Source organism: Lissotriton vulgaris, chromosome 9 (assembly GCF_964263255.1).
Source record: "Lissotriton vulgaris chromosome 9, aLisVul1.2, whole genome shotgun sequence".
NCBI classification, from domain to species: domain Eukaryota; kingdom Metazoa; phylum Chordata; class Amphibia; order Caudata; family Salamandridae; genus Lissotriton; species Lissotriton vulgaris.
The window spans coordinates 561,969,771-561,993,569 of NC_141697.1; the positions used below are offsets into that span (position 1 = coordinate 561,969,771).

Below are 23,799 nucleotides of genomic sequence, written 5' to 3' on the forward strand. Positions count from 1 at the left end.
TGGGTTTGATTATGTGCACAATGTGTGTGTATCTCCAGAGCAAATTAGGACCCTTCCTTTCTTACTACAGGGCTGTGCCCTTTCGAGTCCCATAGTGTAAGCCTCTGTCCCAGTGCATTTTTAACTTTGAGAGGCAATCTTTCACTTGTATGTATTTTTGCTTCTTTCTCTCTACAGTAGCCATCTTACACACAAACGATAAACTATTCCTTTTTAAGATTAATGGAGCTAAGTCCAATTTTGATCATTTGATTATCCAGTATTAGGGGTGTCTTTCATAGATTCACATGCCTGAATCATTCCCCGTCGTCGAGACGGGAGCCTCCGGTACATAAAAAAGTAATGTCCTATAGACATACATAGAGAAAAATAGGCCTAAGGGCCTCACCTTAGTAGCCTATACTTGTCCTTATGTAAAAAGGACCAAACTCTTAGAGTCAGCCAATCACCTATCCCCTCCCTCTAGAACCTTCCTGGCAGGAGCCTCAGTCTCTCAGATTTTCTACCGCACGTTGTGCTAGGGAGTCTCCAGCCTGAGTTCTCCTCAGGATCTCTTCAAACAAACTTTTCCATCTTTAAAAGTGAGTTCTGGCTTCAAAGTCTTGAACAGGACTGCGTCAAGCTACTTATCACTGCAGTAAGTGTTTAATTCTTCAAATTCTGGAATGTCTGAGACCCAGAAGAAAGCCCTCTTCAGGGCCTGCTCTTCATGTGGGAAGAAAAGACTTCATTCTGATGACAAGCATGACCTGTGCTTGTATTGCCTCTATCCGGACCACATATCTAAGGACTGTAAGATTTGTAGGTCTTTTCCTCACAAAACACAGAGGGACAGAGAAGGCCGACTGCTCATCTGGCTTGACAGACTAAAAGAGCGAGATAATGTGGAATCCTCGGAGGGGAGCTTTTCAATGGCCTCAGAAGCCTCCCTGAAGAGACCATGGGTGGCTTCCCCTGGCCCCTCAGACAATCCTCCTATGAAGGCACAAAAGAAGTCTTCAGAGGCAAGATCCACTAAATCTACAGTGTCTTTAAAGGATTCTCAGACCTTTAAGAAACCTACACAGTCGTCTAGCAAACTTGCGATTTCCTCGCAGGCGCAAAAAGGTATTGCGGCGCCGGTCTATGTCTCCACAGCGACGACGATTGTGTCGACGACGACCGCGTCGTAGGCGGTCTTCTCATCGACGACGACCACTCCTTCATCGTCGACAGCAGGTAAACCTATCCCATCTATAATACTGCTGAAACCGTCGACGACGAAGATTGTCCCGTCGACGCCGACATCGTCGATGAAGAGCCTCCCGTCGACGGGGGCGTCGACGACGAAGCCATCGACGTCGAGGCCGTCGACGACGAAGCCGTCGACGACGAGCGCATCGTCGACGAGGGAATCGTCGACTAGGGAATCGTCGACGAGGAAAATTTCGTCTTCAGAGGAACCGTCGACGAGGGTCAGGCCGTCGACGAGGGTACCGTCAACGGGGGAATCATCGTCGACATTGAATATTACTGAGCCGTGGAAGAAGTCCAAGCTCATAGAAATGTCATCTTTGACCCTGCCACCGTCAACAACACCGGAGACGACAGCGGGGGCTCCTGCAAAAGGTTCTGCGCCTGACAAACTGGCCAGGAAGCAGATTACACCGGAGACAACGTCACCAAGTAAAGCGCAAAGTCATCTGCCTACAGACATTCTCCAGAGTGAGGAGTCTGAAGAGGAACTCATGGATCAAGCAACGTCCCCTTCTGACCTTCATGTAAAATGTCAGAGTACGGACGAAGAACAGGACGAGATTAGCTACCAGGAGCATTCTTTCCAAGCTCATGTTCGCACAGAGGTCACCCCGATGGTATGCCTTCCTGTTTCAATTGTGAATGACCTTAAATACCTTATACAGGACTACAAGCAACGTTTCCCTGAAACACCGGCAAGTGAAATAGGGGGCCCGACACCTGTGACAAATACACCAGCGACAGCCCCAAAGCAAACTCTTCCCACTACTCCGGTCCGCCATGAGACAGTGCCACCTCAGGTGATAGACTCATCAGAGGATGAACAAGAAGAATTGGAAGAGGGGGAAGTGCATGACACCCAGACGGATCCCGATGAGGATGATGAGTATGTGGCATCTTCCCATATTGGGGGTTTCCATAGAATAGTGGAACGAGCGGCGAAGAGATTTCATATGGTAATGGAATCAACGGAAACAGAATGCTTCTTACATGACTTCAAGGAGCAAACAAGGAAAACGACAAAGTCTATCCCGATGATAGAATTTCTCTGGGACCAGGGAAAGAAACTGATGCAGACGCCGGCCTCTTTACCTGCGGTGGTTCGCGCCTAGATACAAAATACAAGGCCCCAACCACAGCACCGGCTTGCCTTAATGGACACCCGAAACCGGATTCGGTCGTAACACAGGCGGCCCAAAAGAATTCTCGCAACCCTTCCTCTCCTCTGTCAGCCCCACCGGACAAGGAAGGCAGGAAGTTGGACACAATCGGCAAAAGGTTTTCAACTACATCGGGCATGACCATCAAGATAGCCAACTCATAGCCCTGTTGGGGCGTTATAACCGCCAGCTTTGGGAAGATATTGTCCCATATATAGCGGAACTGCCGGACGCAGTCCAGGAGGAGGTTAAAGCACTCCTTACAGAGGGCCAAACATCGGCAGCTGAGATCATTGATTGTGCCATAGATGTCTCCATGACGGGCTTCCGGCAACTATCGGGGGCAGCCGTCCTGCGCCGCCAGGGATGGCTGAAGGCAACATCATTCAGGCAAGAAGTGCAGACGAGAGTGCTGGACATGCCCTTCGATGGCCAGCATCTGTTCGGAGACAAAATTGACGAAGCGCTCCAAACTATCAAAAAGGACACTGATACTGCTAGAGCACTTGGTACTTTGCAGGCAAGGAACCAGTCCTTTCGAGGCAACAGATCCAGAGGTCAGTCCTCCTACAGGGGATCCTATCAAAACAGGTCTTCGTATTCCTACCAGAATAAAACCCAGTACCAGCAGAAACAGCAACAAGGTCGTCAGACCTCTTATGGAAGATCACACTTCAGAGGTAAAAACCAGAGACGGGGCACTGGCGGACGCCAGTGACCAATTACTCCAGCCAGTCCAGCAACTATATCCCTCATTAAAAATTGGAGGAAAGTTGACCCATTTCCTACACAATTGGCATCTCATCACCACGGACCGGTGGGTCCTACAATTAATAAGATTCGGCCATTCCTTGGAATTCACCACCATCCCACCTGCGACCCCTCCACGCAGGCTTCCGCACAAACACCTGCGCCTGCTGCTCCAGGAAATATCTGCGATGTTAAAGAAAGGAGCGATCGAACGAGTTCATCCGTCTCAAAGAGGGAAAGGATTCTATTCCTGCTTCTTTCTTATACGCAAGAAGGAGAAGAAGTGGAGGCCAATACTAGACCTCAGGACACTCAACTCTTTCCTGAAGAGCCAGTCGTTCAGGATGGTGACGATCCAAGAAATACTAGGCATACTGGAAAAAGGAGATTTTATGACATCCTTGGACCTCCAGGATGCCTACTACCACATCCCGATACTCAGGGGACACAGGAAATTCCTGAGATTCGAGGTAGCAGGACAACACTATCAATTCACAGTCCTGCCGTTTGGCCTCAAATCTGCACCGCAGATTTTTACCAAGTGCCTTTCACCTGTAGCAGCTTTCCTGCTTCAAATGGGTCACCAAGTCTTCCCCTACCTCGACGACTGGCTGGTAAAGGCACCTTCAGCTGCAGGCGCGACCGAATCCACCAACGCCTGCACCACTCTCTTTCAACAGCTCGGATTGACTCTCAATTACGAGAAATCGGTCATGACCCCAACAAGAAACATCACCTTCCTCGGGGCGACCTTGAACACGGAATGTGCAAGGGCACTTCCTTCAAAGGACAGAAAAAACAAAATAATATCTCATCCCTCACTGCACTCAGGATGCGCCCACTACAGGAGGCCCTCACGAACCAATGGACGCAGAGTACAGGTTCTTTCGAGGACATTGTAAAAATAACACCTCTAATATCCAAGAGCCTGGTATGGTGGAAAAACCACAAGAATGTGTCTATAGGACTGCCATTCCTGCTTCCAGCAGCACCTCTGGTAATCACCACGGATGCATCCCTGGAAGGCTGGGGAGCGGTCCTCCAGGACCTCCAAATAAGCGGCAAATGGTCAAATCAGGAGAAGCTCCTCCAAATCAACCTCCTAGAGCTGAGGGCTGTGTATCTGGCACTACAAGCCTTTTTGCCACGAATCCAGACCTCCCAAGAGCTCGTCAGAACGGACAACACCACGACGATGCGCTATCTCAACAAGCGGGGGGGGGGGGGGGGGGGAGAGGACGCGCTCACTCTATCACGCGAGTCGCAAAAGATCTGGAACTGGCTTGTACTACATGGAATCACGCTCAGGGCGGACTATGTCCCAGGCAAGGACAACACCATTGCGGTCCCCCTAAGCAGGCAGAAATCCCTCTCTCACGAATGGGAACTCGACAGGAGTACGGTGGATCACATATTCTCGGAATGGGGGATCCCAGGAATAGACCTGTTTGCCACCAAGGAGAACGCCAAATGCCCAAACTACGCAAGCTGGCGTCCCCATCCAAGGTCACTCGGAAATGCTTTTTCCATAGGTTGGTTCAGCGTATTTGCGTACTCTTTTCCACCATTTCCGATGATTCCCAGGGTCCTCAGGAAGATGAAGGCAGAACCCTGTACCCTGATCCTGATTGCCCCGTTCTGGCCAAGGCAGCACTGGCTACAAATAACAGAGAGGGGAGGTAGAGTACAAAGATAGGATTCCTACTCCACTGGCACTGATAAATAAACAAGAAGAATCCCACTTCCAGTGTGCACCACAAGGATGGGGAACACTCAGTGTTGTGTAAAATACCCCTCACACACCAACAGGCCCCTTGGTGTCATGCTTCATCATCGGGGTCTTCGCATCCCGCTAAGGGGATGCAGCACGCTACGACCTGCGACTACGCGGGAGCGTTGACAAGGTTGACTATGTGTGGTGTGTGTTGAGTGCAAGTGAAAGGATTAATGTGAGTGAAGGGAGTGGTGAAAGGTTACAAAGTACCTGGCTAGTGGGTGATGCGAAAAAACTTTATTCCGTACCCCTAGCTGGTGCTATTAAAAAGGTGTGCAAAAAACAAGGTTGGTTGTCTTAATTAGGGACAAAACCTCTGGTGTGCGTCGACATGTTTCGGTACAGGTGTACCTTCTTCAGGACTGGGCACAACTTCCCAACCCTACTCACGTTTTTCTATATAAAAAATGTTATCTTAATTATCTAGAAAGTGATAACAATCTTAGGAAGGCTACAATGTGCCTACAGCGGTTCTTTCGGATCATGCAATTGCATGCCTCATGGTCATTGTAGTGTATTGCCTCATGAGCAAATCCTGGACATCAAGGTAGGTAGGTGGATCCACAATGAAATCCGCCTAAATTGGCATTTATTGCGCAGCACAGGGTGGTAGAAGGAGGCCAATTTAGGCGGATTTCATTGTGGATCCACCTACCTAGATGTCCAGGATTTGCTCATGAGGCAATACACTACAATGACCATGAGGCATGCAATTGCATGATCCGAAAGAACCGCTGTAGGCACATTGTAGCCTTCCTAAGATTGTTATCACTTTCTAGATAATTAAGATAACATTTTTTATATAGAAAAACGTGAGTAGGGTTGGGAAGTTGTGCCCCGTCCTGAAGAAGGTACACCTGTACCGAAACATGTCGACGCACACCAGAGGTTTTGTCCCTAATTAAGACAACCAACCTCGTTTTTTGCACACCTTTTTAATAGCACCAGCTAGGGGTACGGAATAAAGTTTTTTTCGCATCACCCACTAGCCAGGTACTTTTTAACCTTTCACCACTCCCTTCACTCACATTAATCCTTTCACTTGCACTCAACACACACCACACATAGTCAACCTTGTCAACGCTCCCGCGTAGTCGCAGGTCGTAGCGTGCTGCATCCCCTTAGCGGGATGCGAAGACCCCGATGATGAAGCATGACCCCAAGGGGCCTGTTGATGTGTGAGGGGTATTTTACACAACACTGAGTGTTCCCCATCCTTGTGGTGCACACTGGAAGTGGGATTCTTCTTGTTTATTTATCAAGGCAGCACTGGTTCTCGGATCTTCATCCCCTCTCCATCAGGACACCGATTCGTCTGAAGCAGTACCCGAACCTGTTGACTATGTCCAAAGGGCAGGTGCAACACCCGAACCTGCAATCGCTCAGGTTATCGGCCTGGCTCTTGAGCACAGAGTTCTGTCATCTAAACATCCCACAGGACTGCAGGGAGGTGCTGGCAAAAGCAAGGGCGGACAGTACCAACAAAACATACTCCCTCAAATGGAAACGATTCTGCATGTGGTGTTTAGAGAAAGGCCTGAGACCACTCCTTATCACACCCGAACAGATATTGCCATATCTTCTACACTTGGCACAGTCAGGATTGGCTCACGCATCCATAAAGGTGCATCTGGCAGCCATTTCACGATTTACCAGGACCTACAAGGGACCCTCCCTCTGGTCTAATAGACTTATCAAGCAATTCTTAAAAGGACTGTATAGATCCTTCCCAAGACCTAGAAGGATTCCACCAGCGTGGCACCTCAATTTAGTCCTCAACCAACTCATGAGGCACCCTTTTGAGCCCATTCACCGAGCATCCATCAAGTACATCTCATGGAAGACGGCTTTGCTGCTCGCTCTAACATCTGCCAGGAGAGTCCGCGAGCTACAGGCTCTATCCATTCAGGAACCCTTCATGTAGTTCAAACAGGACAGGGTGGTGCTGAGGACAAATCCAAAATTCATACCGAAAGTGCCTTCAGACTTTCACCTTAATGAGCCAATGGTTCTACGTTCCTTCTTTGCGAACCCTACAACCGCAGCGGAAAGGACGCTACACTCCTTGGACCTCTAAAGGTGTCTGAAGTTTTACATTGATAAAACAAAAGGCTTCAGAAAGTCGTCACACCTATTTGTGGCCTACAGTAGGCCAAGGTTGGGTAGGCCTCTGACGAAGCAGAGCATCTCTAGGTGGATCTCCTCGGCGATAGCATTCTGCCATGACCGGGCCGGACGGCCTTTGGGTGCTAATGTTCAAGCCCATTCCACCAGAGCAATGTCCACATCAGCAGCGCTGTTCGCTGGAGTGCCGATACTGGACATATGTAGAGCGGCGACGTGGAAGTCCCCGCACACCTTCTCCAGACACTACTGCCTGGAGGCTGAGCTTATGAAGGATGCAGCAGTGGGCCAGGTGAGGTGAGCCTTCCAACATCCCGCCATCCTGGTATGCACATCTTTCTATTATGATATGTTGATGTATGCTAATGTTTCGAAGTCACAGGGTAAAATGTGTATTCTCTGAAATGACTATATGGCATGGTTACATCAGAAATGTGCATAGTGTATTGCTAACTACTCTGATTCAGGCATGTGAATCTATGAAAGACACCCCTAATACTGGATAAGAAACGCGTTACTTACCTGTAACAGCAGTAATCCAGTATTGGTGTCTTTCATAGATTCACATGCAACCCTCCCGCCTCCCCTGGAAGGACTCACGTTCTCTATACCTGTATTACGCCTACCTAGCTTGGTGCGTACGAAAATCTGAGAGACTGAGGCTCCTGCCAGGAAGGTTCTAGAGGGAGGTGATAGCTGATTGGCTGGCTCTAAGAGTTTGGTCCTTTTTACATAAGGACAAGTATAGGCTACTAAGGTGAGGCCCTTAGGCCTATTTTTCTCTATGTATGTTTATAGGACATTACATTTTTATGTACCGGAGGCTCCCGTCTCGACGACGGGGAATGATTCAGGCATGTGAATCTATGAAAGACACCAATACTGGATAACTGCTCTTACAGGTAAGTAACGCGTTTCTTCCTCACGGAGATCAAAGCTTGGATGGCTTGGTACTGGTTGCAGGTTAATAAGGACATAAATGGCTTCATGTGTTTTTTATATTAAACCCAATATTTACTTGGCAGTGCCTGCTCTGTCACCTCGAACCATCTTCAGCCACACCATATCATTAATATCAAAATGGAGAAGTGTGTCTGTCGTCGTACTCTGTCTATGAAAGCCAACCACTTTGTAAAACCATCATGTTGTATCCTTCGTTCATTTAATAGGTTTTTTGCTTCATGCCAATTATCTTATGCCATATCATAATAATGTCTTACTGGGATATTGTAACTGGCTTCCCTGGCTGTTTTCCACAGGTAAATTTGCGCAGCTGCAGAGAACTCTCTGTGGAGATTTGCCTCACTTGGGACTTAGGAAGACACATCATGTCTCCGGTGCCTGAGCTTTCCTGATCAATTGCCATTGGGGGCTGTAATTCAGTGTCTCTTCATTCTACACAAATAGCTGAAAGGGTACGCTCCCTGCTACCTCTGGACCACAATTTGTGCACGTTCCTTCATATCTCTGCCGTATGCTGACCAATCCCTTTTCTCCAGATTCTTTTAAATTCTCAATGGCAAGCGATGACAGCTATCAGGGCCTGTGTTCTCGCCTTTGGAATTCTATTAAGACTCTCACTCGGCAAGATGCTCCTTTAGTCATAAACTTGATTCATTTATTTTTTTAACCACAGGCACCCTTTCACTTTCAGACTATGGCGCTCATTACGATGTCGGGCGGAAAGCCTCCTCCCTACAGTCAAACTCCTCGACCGCATCGGAGCCTTTCTGACCAACTTCGTAGGTTTCCATTTCGACTGCCCAATTTACGATGTTCGCGGTTGGAATGTAAACCATGCGGTCATTCCGAATCTGTTCTGAGCGACTCGCGGAGTATCCGTGCCGGTCGGAACCGCATCGTACACCCCTATGGACACCCCTTGTAGGGCCCCTATGCTCTGCAGTCTACAGTTGATGGCCGACGGGGTACCTGAGGGACCCCCCCGGAAACCCCTGCACTGTGTGGCAGGCACTGTGTGGTGCCTGCGACAGGGTAGAGGGTTTTCTGCAAACACCCCATTTTCCCATAGGAGCCTGTGTTACGGCTGTTTGTCGGGCGGAACACAAACTCCTACAGGGAACAATGGGACTCTGAGCGAACAGTGTTCAGTCACATCGTAATCCGGCGGTCGGAACCGCTGACCGCAAGTCGGTCGGTCCTGATTCTGAGTCTGTCGGGCGAGGGTTTCCGCCATATATCGTATTCGGCCCCTAAGTGTAGAGGCAGTTTCTGTGTTGGGGTACTGTATAACAAATGCTGCCCTAAAGCTAACCGTATCTTCAAATTGAAGTCTGCTTTCCTTTCAGTTTTTATGGGTATTTCAGGGTTCTCTAGTGTCCAGTTTACCCATTGTTACTGCAGTTGGGAAACCTAAATTTGATTCCGGACCTGCTGTGAAATAGGCTTCAAGATTCCCAAATTTGTTTTCAGCAATGCTTTTGTTAGCCACACACTGAATTTATAATGTAATGCACTGAACACATTTCTATACCCCATACTTCCTCACTTCAGTATCTTTACCATAGTGTCATCCCAACAAATGTAATTTACTTTTGATTGTTTCTCATTAAATCTCCATGATCATGGCAGAGCACAGTTTCCAGTCCCCTTGGTGACAAAATTACCACTTAGCAGCTCACACAACTTGTTTAGAAATTCTGATTGATTACCAATTCAGATACGTTTTCAACACTTTGTGCTTGTTGTTGCTCTGGTTCTCCTCGTTTTGGCTGTACACCCAAAAAGGTTCCTGATTCCAACTTATCCGTTCTGTTTTTGTGTCAGACATTTTTACTGTTTTAATTCCCTTTTCCTTGCATTGCAGGTTTAAGGATTTCTATGAAATGAACCCAGAAAAGTTTCAGAACAAGACCAATGGTATCACCCCACGCCGCTGGCTGGTTCTGTGCAACCCAGGCCTGGCGGACGTCCTTGCTGAGGTGAGGTTCTTATTCCTTCCAGATCTATAGAGTGTTGGTTTCTTGTCTTGCTCCAACACTTACCACTTAGGGACCCACTCCCTAGATATGTTGCTGATTAGATAACTGATCTGATAAGCAGAGGGTCTTTCAAGTTTGAAGATGGGCTTCCGAGGCTGAGATTGGTGTATTGGCAGGTTGGATGTTACTTTAGAGATGTAAATGACAGGAACCTTGATCTTTGACACCAGTAAGAGATTCATCAGGTTTCTGGTAGAGCATATGTGGCTGATATTGTTTAAATTGGTACAAGTTGGACAGGTCCATTTAATGTATTTCCACACCATTCTCCAGAATGCACTATTGCATCTTATTTAGATGACTGAACCAAAATCTCTTTCAGCGAGCAACTTGAAACATTTCCAAAGAAAACCTTTCAGCTAATTTACTGTCCTAGGTGGTGCCATTGAGTGATTTTGGCAGAAGTGCACTCTTCAAGACCACATACGAAAACCATGAGCTCAGACCTCTGCTGCTGTGCCCTCCAAATAATCTTGGAGTTTTCCAAGTTTTTTCCAAGTGTTTCTGAAGATTCACTTGAACATCTTTTGGATTTTCACATGAACAGTTTGGTAATGGAGGTCAAAATATGGAGTTTAGATCTGGATCACTGAATAGGATAAAAATAGTGCTAGACCCTAGATTGGGGAGCCACATGGCAGACCAGCTCTAGTGGGCTCCATCTCACAGCACAGGTCAGTCATGGCTTTGCTTTCTGTTTTAGCCTGCTTCCTCTGGGTGTTGCACATGCTAAGATTCTCCTGCTGCACGACCAGACACTCTCCCTCCCTCTCTCAACAGACCAGCATGCTTGTAGGTAGTAGGCAATTCATCAGCCCCTCCAACACAAACAACAGACTTTGCGTGATGTCACTGTACCTCTGGGAGGCTGGCAGACATTGCCCAGGTGAGACAGCAGCTCTCAGAGTCCTCTGGAAAATACTCCATTGGTCAAGAGCCACTTTGAACTGGAACAAAGTGGGTGTTTTGAATCACACTTTTATATCCATTTCCAGACGGAAAGTGGATCCACTGTCTAAGGTTTCAGAACCAGTTAGGTTCTCTTTCAAACCTCATTTCCTGGCTGCTGCTCAGGAATTGCTTTTGTGCTGGCTGATAGCTCTCGCAGCCAGTTCTATTGGAGATTAATGTCATCAGCCTTCCTGACGCTACAGTCGGGTAGATGCTAAAGGACAGGCATTGGCTAGGAATGCCCTCGCCTTAATAGCAGACTCTTCTATTCCACTACTCACTTGTGCTGTCTACAAAATAATAGTGCTCAGGAAGAACTTATCAGCAGCCCTTTGCTAACTAGGTCCGCAATTATTATTATTATTTTTTTTTTTTTGTCTCCATCCTCCCTCATGTCTCGGTTTCTACCCTCCTGGTTAAGGAATGCAGGCAATACACTTCCACTGTGTGTGGAAGCTGCTTTGATCCTCTATCTTGTGGCAAGCTAAACCAGGGCCATTCGAAATCGAACCTGCTGGGCCCAGTTCTCAGGCTCATACCACATACCAAGTCCTACTATTATATATATGCATCACATTCACTGCACACAAATGCACTGGATATGCATGCGGAGGTTGCAGCAGGGTTCTGCGGAATCACATAAATCCGCATTTTGCATGAAAGGGGTCAGTAGGCTGCATTCTCTGACACAGAGGAAAAATTTGTGGTCATACCTAATATTCAGAAAACACTGTATGCTTCAATCACCACTTTATATGATGCACTCAGGCCAAGGACAGTAGTTCAGTGGCCACTATGAGGATATCAAAAGACACACAATTGATGGACTGTTCCCATGAGGCACAGGGTCAAGGCTGATTTGCATATGGCCAGGTCTAAATTGGGGTGGCATGGTGAGCAATAGAATGATGGATTTAACCCAGATCTCTTGACCAATAGGGTACAGAACAGAATAGGTCTTTGCACACAGGCTAGATGGCCTGACTCCATGGCCAAAGAAAAAGCCAGACCTCCAGCTTCACATGCAATGGGGCACTCTGGCCAGAATTACATCCCCATTTACACTGCTGGGGACAATCCTGTCTTGACGAAGGCCACTAACTTGTTGTGCACTAGGAGGAACGACCAAAATGTGTTGACGTTCATGAGGCTGACCGAGTGATAGATAATCCTTCGTTATCATCCATTTTTCTGTTTTTAACTCTATCCGGACATCCGCTAATAAAATAATTTTTGGATAGCCCTAGATAGTTTTAATGGTTGTTTTACTCTGGCAAGTGCCCATTTTTTTAGAGGTACAATTTTACCATAAACCCTTGCTTTGCTTCCACGTATAATGGTAGAGCCTGCCTATGTCGGTGAGGGCCTTACATTTCCCAGAGATTTTTCTGTTTGCGTTGGAATGTTAGCAATTCCTTAAAGCCTAGGTTTTCATTTGTGGTGTGGAATCTCAATTGGGAGGACAAAGGTTTAGTCCTTTTTCTCTCTCCTTTCAATCGTGAATGAGGACATTCCTGTCCAAACAGATATCATATGTTAAAGTGGTATTGGGGGATGTTGGTCAACTTCTTCCTTCTGATTTTATTCAAATTAAACACTCCTTACCATCAACTCCACTGTTTAGCAAGAAGAAGTTGGTTGTAGACTTGTGAAAAGAGAAGACCGGATAACACCAAATGTGTCATATGGGGACCCTTGCATGCAAGGAATGCATTGATGAGGTTCCATTCTCATTATTGAATCTTTTATGCTGGAGAAGGGGAAAGTGGCAGAAAGGAAGGATGTTGCTCATTGAAATCTAATTAGTAATGTGCCACTCCATGGATGAGCATTTGCAGGGTTTGTGAGAGTGGGCACCATGTCTGGGTAGTCCGTCTCTTTATAACTCTGTTTTTCGGTATGATTGCCTCTCCAGCGAATCGGTGAGGAGTACATCTCTGATCTTGATCAGCTAACGAGACTACGGGATTTCGTGAACGATGAAGCCTTGATCCGGGATATTGCTAAAGTGAAGCAGGTGAGACCGGGGTTTGAGGGGGTACAGGAATTGGGAGCAAAGAGGGTATGCATTAGGCTGGTTTGCCAAGGTAATATTAAGCGAAGAGCCTCCAAGCCCTGGTGCACATCTTGTTCACCAACTGTGGAGTCATGGGGCTAGAGTAGTGACAATTTTTAAGTTGGGGATGGGGATCTAACGCCTGCATGAAAGTTAAGCAAGGTTGTTGGAAAAAAGACTAATGAAGTGTTGGACAGCAAGTGATGACTTCTTTGTCTCCTGCAGGAGAACAAGCTGAAGTTCTCAGTCTACCTGGAAAAAGAATACAAGGTGAAGATCAATCCAAATTCCATGTTCGATGTCCACGTGAAGAGAATCCATGAGTACAAGAGGCAGCTGCTGAACTGTCTCCATGTCATTACCATGTACAATCGTGAGTGACACCTGGCAAAAGATGGGACTGGAAACCCTGTCACATAATGGAGGAGGGAACTGTGGGATGGTGACTTTGGAGGCAAGAGAGGTCTGTAGAATGGTGATATTGGAGAAAGGTGGAGGACTGTGAAACAGTGACACCAGACAGGTGAGGAGAGAGTGGTACCAGAAGGAATTGATCATCGGCCCAGGAGTGAATTGGAGGAAAGTGGATCAGTAACAATAGCGAAAGTAAAGAAATGTAGATTTGTGACACCAAAGGTTGAATACATTGTTAAGGTGTAATAACAGAGTCCGGCGTGGACTGGGCAGCTGTAACTCTGTCCTAGTCTTACTAATTGAAGGGCATGGAGTTAGAGTTCAATGAAACCTCAAACTGTCAGTCCTCATGGTGCCAAAACACCTAAGGGTGGTGAGAGGACTGCAGATCCAGAGGGTGGAAATTGTTAATCCTTAGGTGATGAGGAATGAGTGTGTTGCGGTGCTACTTTACTTTAAAATAAGGGAGGTAACTGTATGCTGAGAAAATAGATGTAGCAAAGTACTATCAAGGCTGAACCCTGCGCTCATAGTGGTAGCTCACTTTTGATGCAAGCATGTCACTTTCATGAGACCTATTATCCCTTCTCAAAAATATAGTACTATTTGACCTGCCTTTTTTGGCTTTTGTGGCAATATGACCACATTTTGTTCTTGTTATCTTCTTGCAGGTGACAGATATGCCTTTGCTTCTGCTATATCTGCTCCCTTCTGCACAATCTCGTCCCGATTCCCATGAGTTCCTCATGTGTGGATTTCAGTTTTCCCTTGCAACTGTACTCTCCAGCTTTCTTCAAGCATGGCCAGTTCTGCAGGTTTCTGCTCTTTGTCTGCCTTTGTGCATCTCATTTCTGGTTGGACGCTTCAGCTACTTAACCATTGGGCTCATGAAAATGAAGGAAGAAATTCAGGCTCCATTGCCTTTTTCTTTCCTGCCCTGTAGTGCAACTCTTCCTGCCTGCTCCCCTTCACCATCTAGGGATACTGTTGAAAGACTCTGGGGACTGCTCTTTGCAATATGGTCCAGCACACGTTAAAGCTCTGGCTATAAATAGGATTAACAGGTATTTTTTGTGGTGAAAGTGTCTGTGTTGTTGTAGTCCTCTCTTAGTCATGGATTGTTTCCCTACCTCTGTAGCAGAGACTTATCTAAAAGAAAAGTGTATGATTATTTTTGGTGTGTCTGGGTAACGTATGATTTGTAGCATGTGTTGCTCTGCATACTACTTCCATCTAGCGTAGGGCTCTGATGTTTGCAAGTTGCTTTTCTTCAAGCAAAGTCTTTCGAGTCACAAGATTCACTGCGACTCCTCACTCAGATGGCAATGCACTAGGGCACTGACTCCATGTTAGGCTGTCTTGTTTTCTGCCATTGGTTTGGATGTGCACTACTGGGACTCCAGGTTTCGATGCGTTCCATGGTTAAGTTTGGGCCCAGACAGTGTAATTTGATTCTGATATTTGGATAAAAAAGCCTTTTTTGTCAGCATTCTCCATGACTACTGCCTCCGGTGACCGACTTTGTATGGACTTCGGACCATTAGGGCCTGTGGCTTTCTTGGGGGCCGGACGCTCTTCTTCGAAAAGTTTCCCACAAAGAATGCACTCACTGTGATGTAATGTATGCCTTTTCAATACTGTCTCAAATGCCATGCTAAATATCCATGGTCTGATTACCACGAGGTTTGCAACCTCTGCACCTCTCCCGACGACACTGCATGCCAAACCTGCCTTACTTTCTGCTCGAAGAAAACATTCTGGTGTTGAAGGAAAAGTAGGTGGGCCACGCAGAAAATACAATGGCAAGCCTCTGACTACACCCCGGACATCTTGGGAGAACAGGCCCTGCTCCACTTCGAGGAAGGTGAGTACTTTGACCCTCGAGCATCCCATACCATCAACCGTTGCCCTGTCCAGAAGTGACTTTTTACTTATGACTCAGACCGAGGGAAGAAGGGGTCCTGCTCACCTCAAACCTCCGGCCCTCACAGAAATACCTCCACATCAGGCATAGCACCGTCCTCCAGGGTGCCGGGCATTGATCCCTTCGACCACTTCCCAGCCTTTAGGGGCCTCTGTTGCCTTCGAGTTCTGCTCTGCAACATCCAAGGGCTTTGGAGCAGATGTAGCTCCAGATTTAAGGCATTGACCCTGTAAAGCCGTTGATGCATAATTTCATTCATAAGCCTTAAGCCTTCAACACTGGCACTGAGGCCAGTCCTCATCCCCAGGCCTCCATCGACTCTGAAACCACTGGTGCTGCCAAAACCATTTGACTATGAGAAAGGCAACCCTTCCGGCCCTGCTGAATCATTCAGGCACCATTCAACCCAGTACCCACAGATGACCCATGGGACCACTACGAAGTTGATCCTCTGGGGGATCCAGACTTGGATCAGCATCATGGTAGGGCATCTCCCCCAGACTACAACTTTCATACCAGGAGGTGATTTAGCCGGCGGCCACTTTCCACAAGGTAGATGTGCATGTCCTCCACGAAGAAGACTATTCCAAGAGTACTGTCACGTTCTTCCCAGTGTTGAAGGGTATGCTCAGATCACTCCTGACACATTCGAGGAGTCCATCAACACCATAGGTACAGAAATAATACAAATGTTCTCCTAGTGACCCAAGCTACATCAGGTGTCATGTTCCACAAGACTCCCTGGTTTTCCATACAGCGTGCAAGTGAGTAGGGCTTCGCCAACAGGGAACGCTCCTCCGTCCCATTAGAAGAGCAAGAGTCTGATTAAGGCTGGTAAAAGGGTAGCAGCTCGCTTCTTGCCGGAGGATGGCCCCTCTGTCGGCCTCCTTTCTCACTGTGACAAGACTTAGTGGGACAAGATGCAAGAATAAGTCCAGGTTCTCTCAGAGAAATAAATAAGAAGCGAGAACAAATAGTCGCAGAGGGGCATCAATTTTCTGTGCCACCATCCACTGCACCCTTGACAGAGTAGACACTGTATCTGGTGAGGTCAACATCAGTGTCCTCTTTAGACGCCACTCCTGGCTCCCCATTTCAGGGTTCGAGATGGAGGTCCAGCAACAAGTGCTTAACCTGCCTTTCGATAGAGTACAACTGTTTGACTCTGAAGGTTGATCAGATATTAAAGAAAATCAAGAAGGAAAGCAACTCTACCGAAGCCATCACCCAGGGGGTCCTTTCAACCAGATCCTACCCCTCATATCAGAAACCGCAGCAGTCATGCCATCAGCAGGTGTCACCAGGGTACACCAGCAGTGCATACAGGTGCATACAGGGGCAACAACAACAGGACATGGGCAAAGGAGGGTCTGCAAAAGGTGCCTCTACTTCCAAACATTAATTCTCCCCCCCCCCCCCCCCCCCCCCCCAATCCCCATATCACACAGCATCTGTCGTAGGGAGACTGCAGGATTTCTTCCCTTGCAGACAGGAAATCGCACCAGCCAAGCGATGGTTCACCTCGGCTACTACCTAGAACTTCTCACACCCACTCCCACCTGCAACCATACAATCAGCAATTGCCATCACATACTTACACAGGAAGAAGCACAAATGTTCTTCCAAAAATGGCCCATAGAGCCAGTGCCTCCTCACCAGCGGGGCAAAAGGTATACTCTCTTTACTTTCTCATCCCCAATAAGGACGGCGTCCTCCGAACCAATCTTGCACCTAAGGACCCAAAATCTCTGCATCCTCTCTGAACAAGTCATATAGCCACTCTCCAGGATGTCATTCCTCTGCTGCAACAATGTGATTACATGGCGGAACTATACCACAAAGATGCGAACTTTCACGTCCCTATTCATGCCTCCCACTTGTGCTAACTATGATTAATGGTAAGTGGTCATTGTTACTTGTTCAGGGTGCTCCCCTTTAGTGTCACCACTGCTCCAAGGGTCTTCACAAAGTGTCTAGCAGTAGTTCCCCAAATAAGAAGAGTGGCAGGGAATCCATGGTTTCCCCAACCTCGACGATTGGTTGAACAAGAGCACTAATAAGCATTCTTGCCTATCAGACAACCAGGCATGTGAATCTAAGGCTGCAAACCTATTCTTACAGGTAAATAACTAGTTTCGGACCATATCACTCCTACACAACTTCTAGTTTACAATACATTACACCAAATCCTACCTGCAACTCCCTCCAAATCCAGCCCTTGCTAGGGGCAGTGCTAAACTCGGTCACAGGCAAAGCCTACCAAAGCCAACAAAGTGCTATCATTACAGCAGCATTCACCTCATTTTCAGCCAAATTGTCAATTCTCAGACAGAACCTTTATGCACTTGCTTGGTATGATGGCTTCCTGTATCACCACAGTACCCCCACACCAAGCCCCACATGCTGCAGCCACAAGCCTGCCTTGAGGTTCACTGATCCCAAGCAGAGGGGTCAGTGGGAAGATCTATTATCGGCAAGTGCCAGTGCCCATTGCTGTCTGCAGTGGTGGAACAGCAACAATCTGCGGCATGGCAGCTCTCCCTATTCCCCATTCTACAAGTTACTATGAGAAAGTCCCTCTTTCGACATGGTTACCCCCACTTTTTACCGGGAAAATTCTTTGTTTTCAATTGTAGTGTGCAGGCCCCCTGTTCCAATGCTTCTTCTCTCTTCTCTAAAACGGTTTCACCATTAACAACCTCAGCTTCCCTATTAGTCCCTAGTAAATGGTACCTAGGCATGGGAACTGCAGAGGGTCCCCTAGGGACTCCGCTGCACGGCCACGCTACTTCCACTGCAGCTTGCATGCCTTGGTGCAGCGAAAAATGACAAAGTCGGCAGTATGCCATGCCAACCAGCACTGCCTAAGGTATAGGTAAAAGAAAAAATTGATAGACGGAATGCTGGACAAATCAAACATTCACCCCCAGTCACAAAGATCAGGGTTTAATCCATTATTTTGCTCACCACACCACCCCAGTATGGACCCAGCCATATGCAAATCAGTCTTGACACCAGCCCGAACTGCCAAGCCAGATCCTCCCTGGACAAGAACCAAGCATCCTGGGACCGGTTTCAGGGCATCACCCTTCATCAGCCAGACTAGCTTGAATCCACTAGTGTAGTGAGCACGGGACCCACGTCTTGGCATACCCTCCCACTTAGGGCGACGTGTGCAAAAAAACCAATTGATGGACGGAATTCTTGACAATGCAAACATTCACCCCCAGTCACAAGGATCTGGGTTTAATCCATCATTCTTTTGCTCCCCACACCACCCCATGTTTGACCCAGCCATATGCAAATCAGTCTTGACCCTTTGCCTCATGGGAACAGTCCAGACCGAGCTGCCAAGCCAGGTCCTTCCATGACCGGAAACTAGCAAGAGTGCATCCTTGACTCTGGAGGACCCCTGAGCCTAACCCCAGAATACCAACTCTCACAACAAAGTGCTTACCTTTGAACTGATAACACTATTTTCCTCCATAGGACAACATTGACTGTTTTTCTATGAAAAGTTTTTAAGTGTGGAGTTGGAAAATCTATGGAAACCTTTTACAACTATATTGTATAACGACATTGTAAGTGCCAGGGAAGCCATGAAGAGTACATGGGCAGGAAACTTGACAACTCGAGGTCCCCTCACTATGATAGCTTCTCTGAACCCAGGAGAGTTTGTTAACAAACACCTCCTCTCAATAATCCCACACTGGGGCCAGGGTTAGATTTATTAAACCATATATTTAGAGGGCACCTCAGAGGTGCTCCCTGAAAACCTACCAACCCTGGTGTGGTCTTTGACTGGTGTTAGGCAGCCTGCCACCACCAGACATTTTTTCGGAACCCTGGGTGGAGATCCTTTGCTCTCTGTAGCCAGAAACAAAGCACATCCTGGGCGGAGATGTCACACCTCCTCCCCCAGGATGGGGACAGTGCTCGAGAGGGAAACGTCAAAGGCTGCTGCCTTTGTAATGCAACCCCAGCTTCTGTTGCTAGCAGCAGATGGCAGCCCCCAGTTCAAACCCCCACTTTTGGCGTAAGAACCGTCAGGAAAACTTAGGAAGAATAGGAAGTGTGCCTTCTTCGCCAACTCTACCCCTTAGGTGCAGGAGATGAAGGAAGGAACGTTTTTAGTGCCCACCATCTTAAAGATGGTGGGACATTTTCAATTAGGGCTAGGGCTATGCCACCTCCCACAGGAGGGTGGCTTAATAGTGGGTGTAGCCACCTCATGTTAGGAACCCATTGGTCCCTTCCTGATACTCCCCACTATCGCCTCTAAAGCTAGTATTTAGGTGTCTTGCCTAAACCCTAGAACTACTTCCTGCGAACCTAAGAAGAGTGAACGAAGAAGAGCAGTGCAAAGAAGGCTGAAGACCATGATTGACTTGTCCCCAGCCCTACCGTCCTGCCTGCAGCTTCAAAGATCCTGCAAAAGGAAACCATGCCTGTCCTGCAGGCAGCGATCTCCAACAGCCCTGGGAAGATTGCCTGCCTTTAAAAACGACCAAAACTGACAGCATATCTGTACCCAAAAAACCAAGACACAGGACTCTGGTGCCCTCCGGGCTAGCGATTCCTGACCACTCTGCACCCGACGCCTTTGCCTGAGTCCAGGTAGCCCACCGGTCCAGAAAAAGTTCCCCAGTGATTCTGAGTCCAAGTCCAGCATTGGCTAACCCCTTCTGACTTAACGACGAGGCCTGCAGTGTGAATCCAAAGACTCCTCCAATCGCTAACCGCTCCAGTAAGAGAAACCCAACATCAAAGGACACTCTTTCACCCGAAGTCCCTGGACCTTGGAGAGCTCGACAACTGTGTCCCTGCGAACCACAGCATCTCAACTTACCTCTGCTGGTGTTCTTCGTGCAGCCTCCGGTTCACACCTGCCGCCTGTTTTCAAAACCAAATTCCTCCATTTACTTGCATTGGGCACCCAACACCATGTTAGCACCCGGCTGCCCCTGTGCCACTTGTGGTGTATGTTTTGTGGCTGCCCTGTGCTTGCTTGAACCCAGCAGCTGCTTTTACCTACCTGCAAGCAGCGTGTTTTCAGGAGCCCCCAGTCTCCATTGGTTAACATCAAGCCCTAACTCCAGATTGGACCGCTGCACCCGGTCGCCCCAGTACTGGTGGTGGTGCAGGGTTTGTACTTACCTGCACCTTCTCCTCTGCTGACCCTACACCCAGCAGGCTGAAAATGTAAGTTGTATACTCACCTGCAAAATCTCGTTATTAGTTCCTCACGTAGGTTAACATTGCAAAGACTGCACATTGCACTGTGTCCACTTTTGAAACTGAAAAGTATTTTTATTTTAAAACTTTTTTGCTTCTATGAAATTTTGGACTTAGTAAACCAATATACCAAAGTAGTATTGTTATAAATTGGTCTTGAATTTATTAATTGAGTGGGTGTCTCCTTGCCACTGTGTGTACAACAAATGCATTAACAAAACACTACCACAAAATAGAGCATTAGTGCTATCTATTTAGCCTCTGTACAACCTCTGGAGATCCCCTGGACTCACTACACATTATACCTCCTTTTGGTATAGTATATGGTGAACCAGCCCCTCAGTTACCATCACCACAGACACCGCCCAAGGGGACTTAGGGATTGGGGGTTACATCTTAACCAAATGACCATACAGGCAGTGTGGGCATCACCTCAGTTACATAGGGGTCCTTGCCAGGCATTTCACACTGAAAGCTAGCTTCCCTTAATCCAGGGAAAGATAGTACCAAACAAAACAGACAACATGACAGCCATGTAGTCCCTACAGAAACTGGAAAAAGTGGGTACTGCCCTGTCATTCCTGGTACAGAAGATGTTGCATTGGGTAATCTACTACTGAATTCAGGTCATGAAACAATTCCTTTATGGAGTGGAGAACAACTTGGCTGACCTGCTCAGTAGGACATATCCGCAAGTCCACAAGTGTGAACTCCACTTGCAAGTTCTACCGCACTGTTCAATGCTGGGGCACTCCACAAATAGACCTGTTCACCGCCACAATAAAACTCCGCGTACAGGTACCCACCGTCCAGGTGCAATGCTTCATGGATTAACCAGTCAAGGTTCTTTATCTATGCTTTTTACCTTACCCACTCCTTCCATTTGTGGTCCGGAAGGTAGACAAACCTCACAGACCATCATCTTTGTAACCCCCACGTGGGCGAGACAGCCTTGGTGCTCAGCACTCTTCGAGTTGACATTTAACCCCCATGTGAAGCTTTTCCACAGTCCAGAACTTCTCTCCAGAAGCCAAGATTAAATTTGCCATCCGGGCCCCAAACGATTAATCCAGTCATATGGCACCTGTAGTTCTAGAGTTCGCTTCTCCCACAAGAATGCTTAGACATTCTGTGGGAGACCCGCAGGCATAACACACGACCCTGCTATGCTGCAAGCTGGAGATTTGTCCATTATTGCATCCCTAAACATCTGTATCCCTTGAAAATTTCAGTCCGGGATATCATCTTTACTTGTTTCACCTGCTAAAGTCAGAGCTTGCCTACACTTCCACATGGCTCCATTCAGCAGCCATAGCTGTGTACATGCAAAACATGGAATAGTCCTCCCTTTTCCACATACCTGTAATTAAAGCCTTAATGGAGGGCCTCAAGAGGGCCCTGCGAGAGTTCGGCCCTCTCCAGGCTAGAACCTTAATATAGTTCTCACTAGATTCATGGGACCCTCTTTTGCGCCTTTGCACTCTTGCCATCTACAGTACCTTTTCCTGGAAGGTAGCTTTTCTTTTCTTGGACCTATAACCTCTTCTCAGACAATTAGTGAGCTGCAAGCCCTCACAGTACAAGAACCCTTCATTCAGGTTTATAAGGATATAGTGGTACTCGGAACTAATACAAAGTTCCTTCCCAAAGTGGTTTTCCCCTTTCACCTCAATTGAACCATAGAGCTCACAGTCTTTCGCGCTCAGCCATACTCAGTGGCAGAAAGAGACCCCCAAGCTCTAGATGTCAAACGGACCCTCATGCACTTCATTGACTGGACCAAGCTCTTTCACAAATCTGGCCAGTTGTTCAATGCCTTTGCCAAATCTCGCATGGTCAAGCCCATATCCGGAGCAGGCATTGCCACGTTGTTAGTTGAATAAATCTAAAATTCTTATCATAATTCTAAAAGAGCTCTCACTGTTATCCCTAATGCGCTTTCTATAGGCAAGAAGCCAGCAAACATGTTTTTTCTGGGCAATATTCCATTAGCTGATCTATGCTGAGCAGCTACTTAGTCAACCACAGCCACCTTCACTAAACATTATTGTGTGGACTTTTAGCCAGACAAGAGGCAATGGATGGCCAAATGGTCCTCGGGCACTATTTCAGACATCTCCATCAACCACACGCTAACCACCGCTTGCAGGAGGGGGTGTAGCTTCATAGTCTATGCAGAGCATTTGTATCTACAGCAACTCGTGCGACGAACTGAAAATGTTTCTTAACCTGTAAGCATTTGTTCGTAGCTTGTAGTGCTGTGGATTCACATTTGCCCACTGTCCTCCCCAGAAGCAAGTCGCTTTGATTACAGATCTCGTGCTTTACTAAATAACTTCATGTCCAATGCACATTCACAATATACTTTCTCTACTCCACGCTGCATATCATGCTCAACAGCTGTGCAGAAAACAGTCTAACATGCCCTTGTGGAATGCAAACCAAGCTAGGAGTCGCAGTGCATCTGACTCGAAACACTTTTTTATATGAATAAACAGCTTGTAAATATTCAAGCCCAACACTAGGTGGCAGGAGTATGCAGAGCATGTGAATCTACAGCACTACAGGGTATGAGCAGATGCTTACTGGGTAAGTAACGTTTTCCTTTCAAAGTATCTGCTCTGTTGATTAATAAACAATCTGGTTAGTTTAGGAACATTAGGGTTTGTGACCCATACTTGTAGAGTGAGATGAAGAAAGCATTTCTGGGCTTTAGAGTGTAGGTGGATTACAATGTTTAACCTCCAGTTATTTCCTTTTTCCAAGGCATCAAGAAAGAGCCCAACAAGCAATTTGTACCTCGCACTGTTATGATTGGCGGAAAGGTGAGCACCTTTGATCGATGTCGTTTACCCCCTAACAATCTCATCCATAGTAGGACTGAATGCAGTAGGATAAGTTTGTTTGAATATGTCTGCAGTATAATTTTCATTTTTGGAGGGACTGGGAAGGTGTTTGTTCGCAATCTTTGCTTCTGCATTTCTGCCTTAATCCGCATTTCCCAACTTCACATGACCCCAATTTTATAGTGACTATATATGGACTTCTGGTTACAATCACATAGATTCCATAATGCATCCAACTTCATGATTTTGCAGGAGGTGACAGTGACTCTTACAAGCATTATCTTTTAGAATTGCACATGGTTTATTAAATAGTTTAAAAATCTTCCT

At 47.1% G+C, this 23,799-nt stretch overlaps 1 protein-coding gene across 1 annotated transcript in view; it reads left to right on the forward strand.

Annotated features, from left to right (window-relative positions):
* PYGM (glycogen phosphorylase, muscle associated) overlaps positions 1 to 23,799 on the forward strand; it is a 138,220-nt gene that overhangs the window by 84,831 nt on the left and 29,590 nt on the right. The window contains exons 12-15 of the mRNA XM_086938092.1: positions 9,872 to 9,986; positions 12,913 to 13,014; positions 13,279 to 13,426; positions 23,393 to 23,451. Coding sequence (XP_086794218.1) covers positions 9,872 to 9,986; positions 12,913 to 13,014; positions 13,279 to 13,426; positions 23,393 to 23,451 — 424 coding nt within the window. The remainder of the gene's footprint in view (positions 1 to 9,871; positions 9,987 to 12,912; positions 13,015 to 13,278; positions 13,427 to 23,392; positions 23,452 to 23,799) is intronic.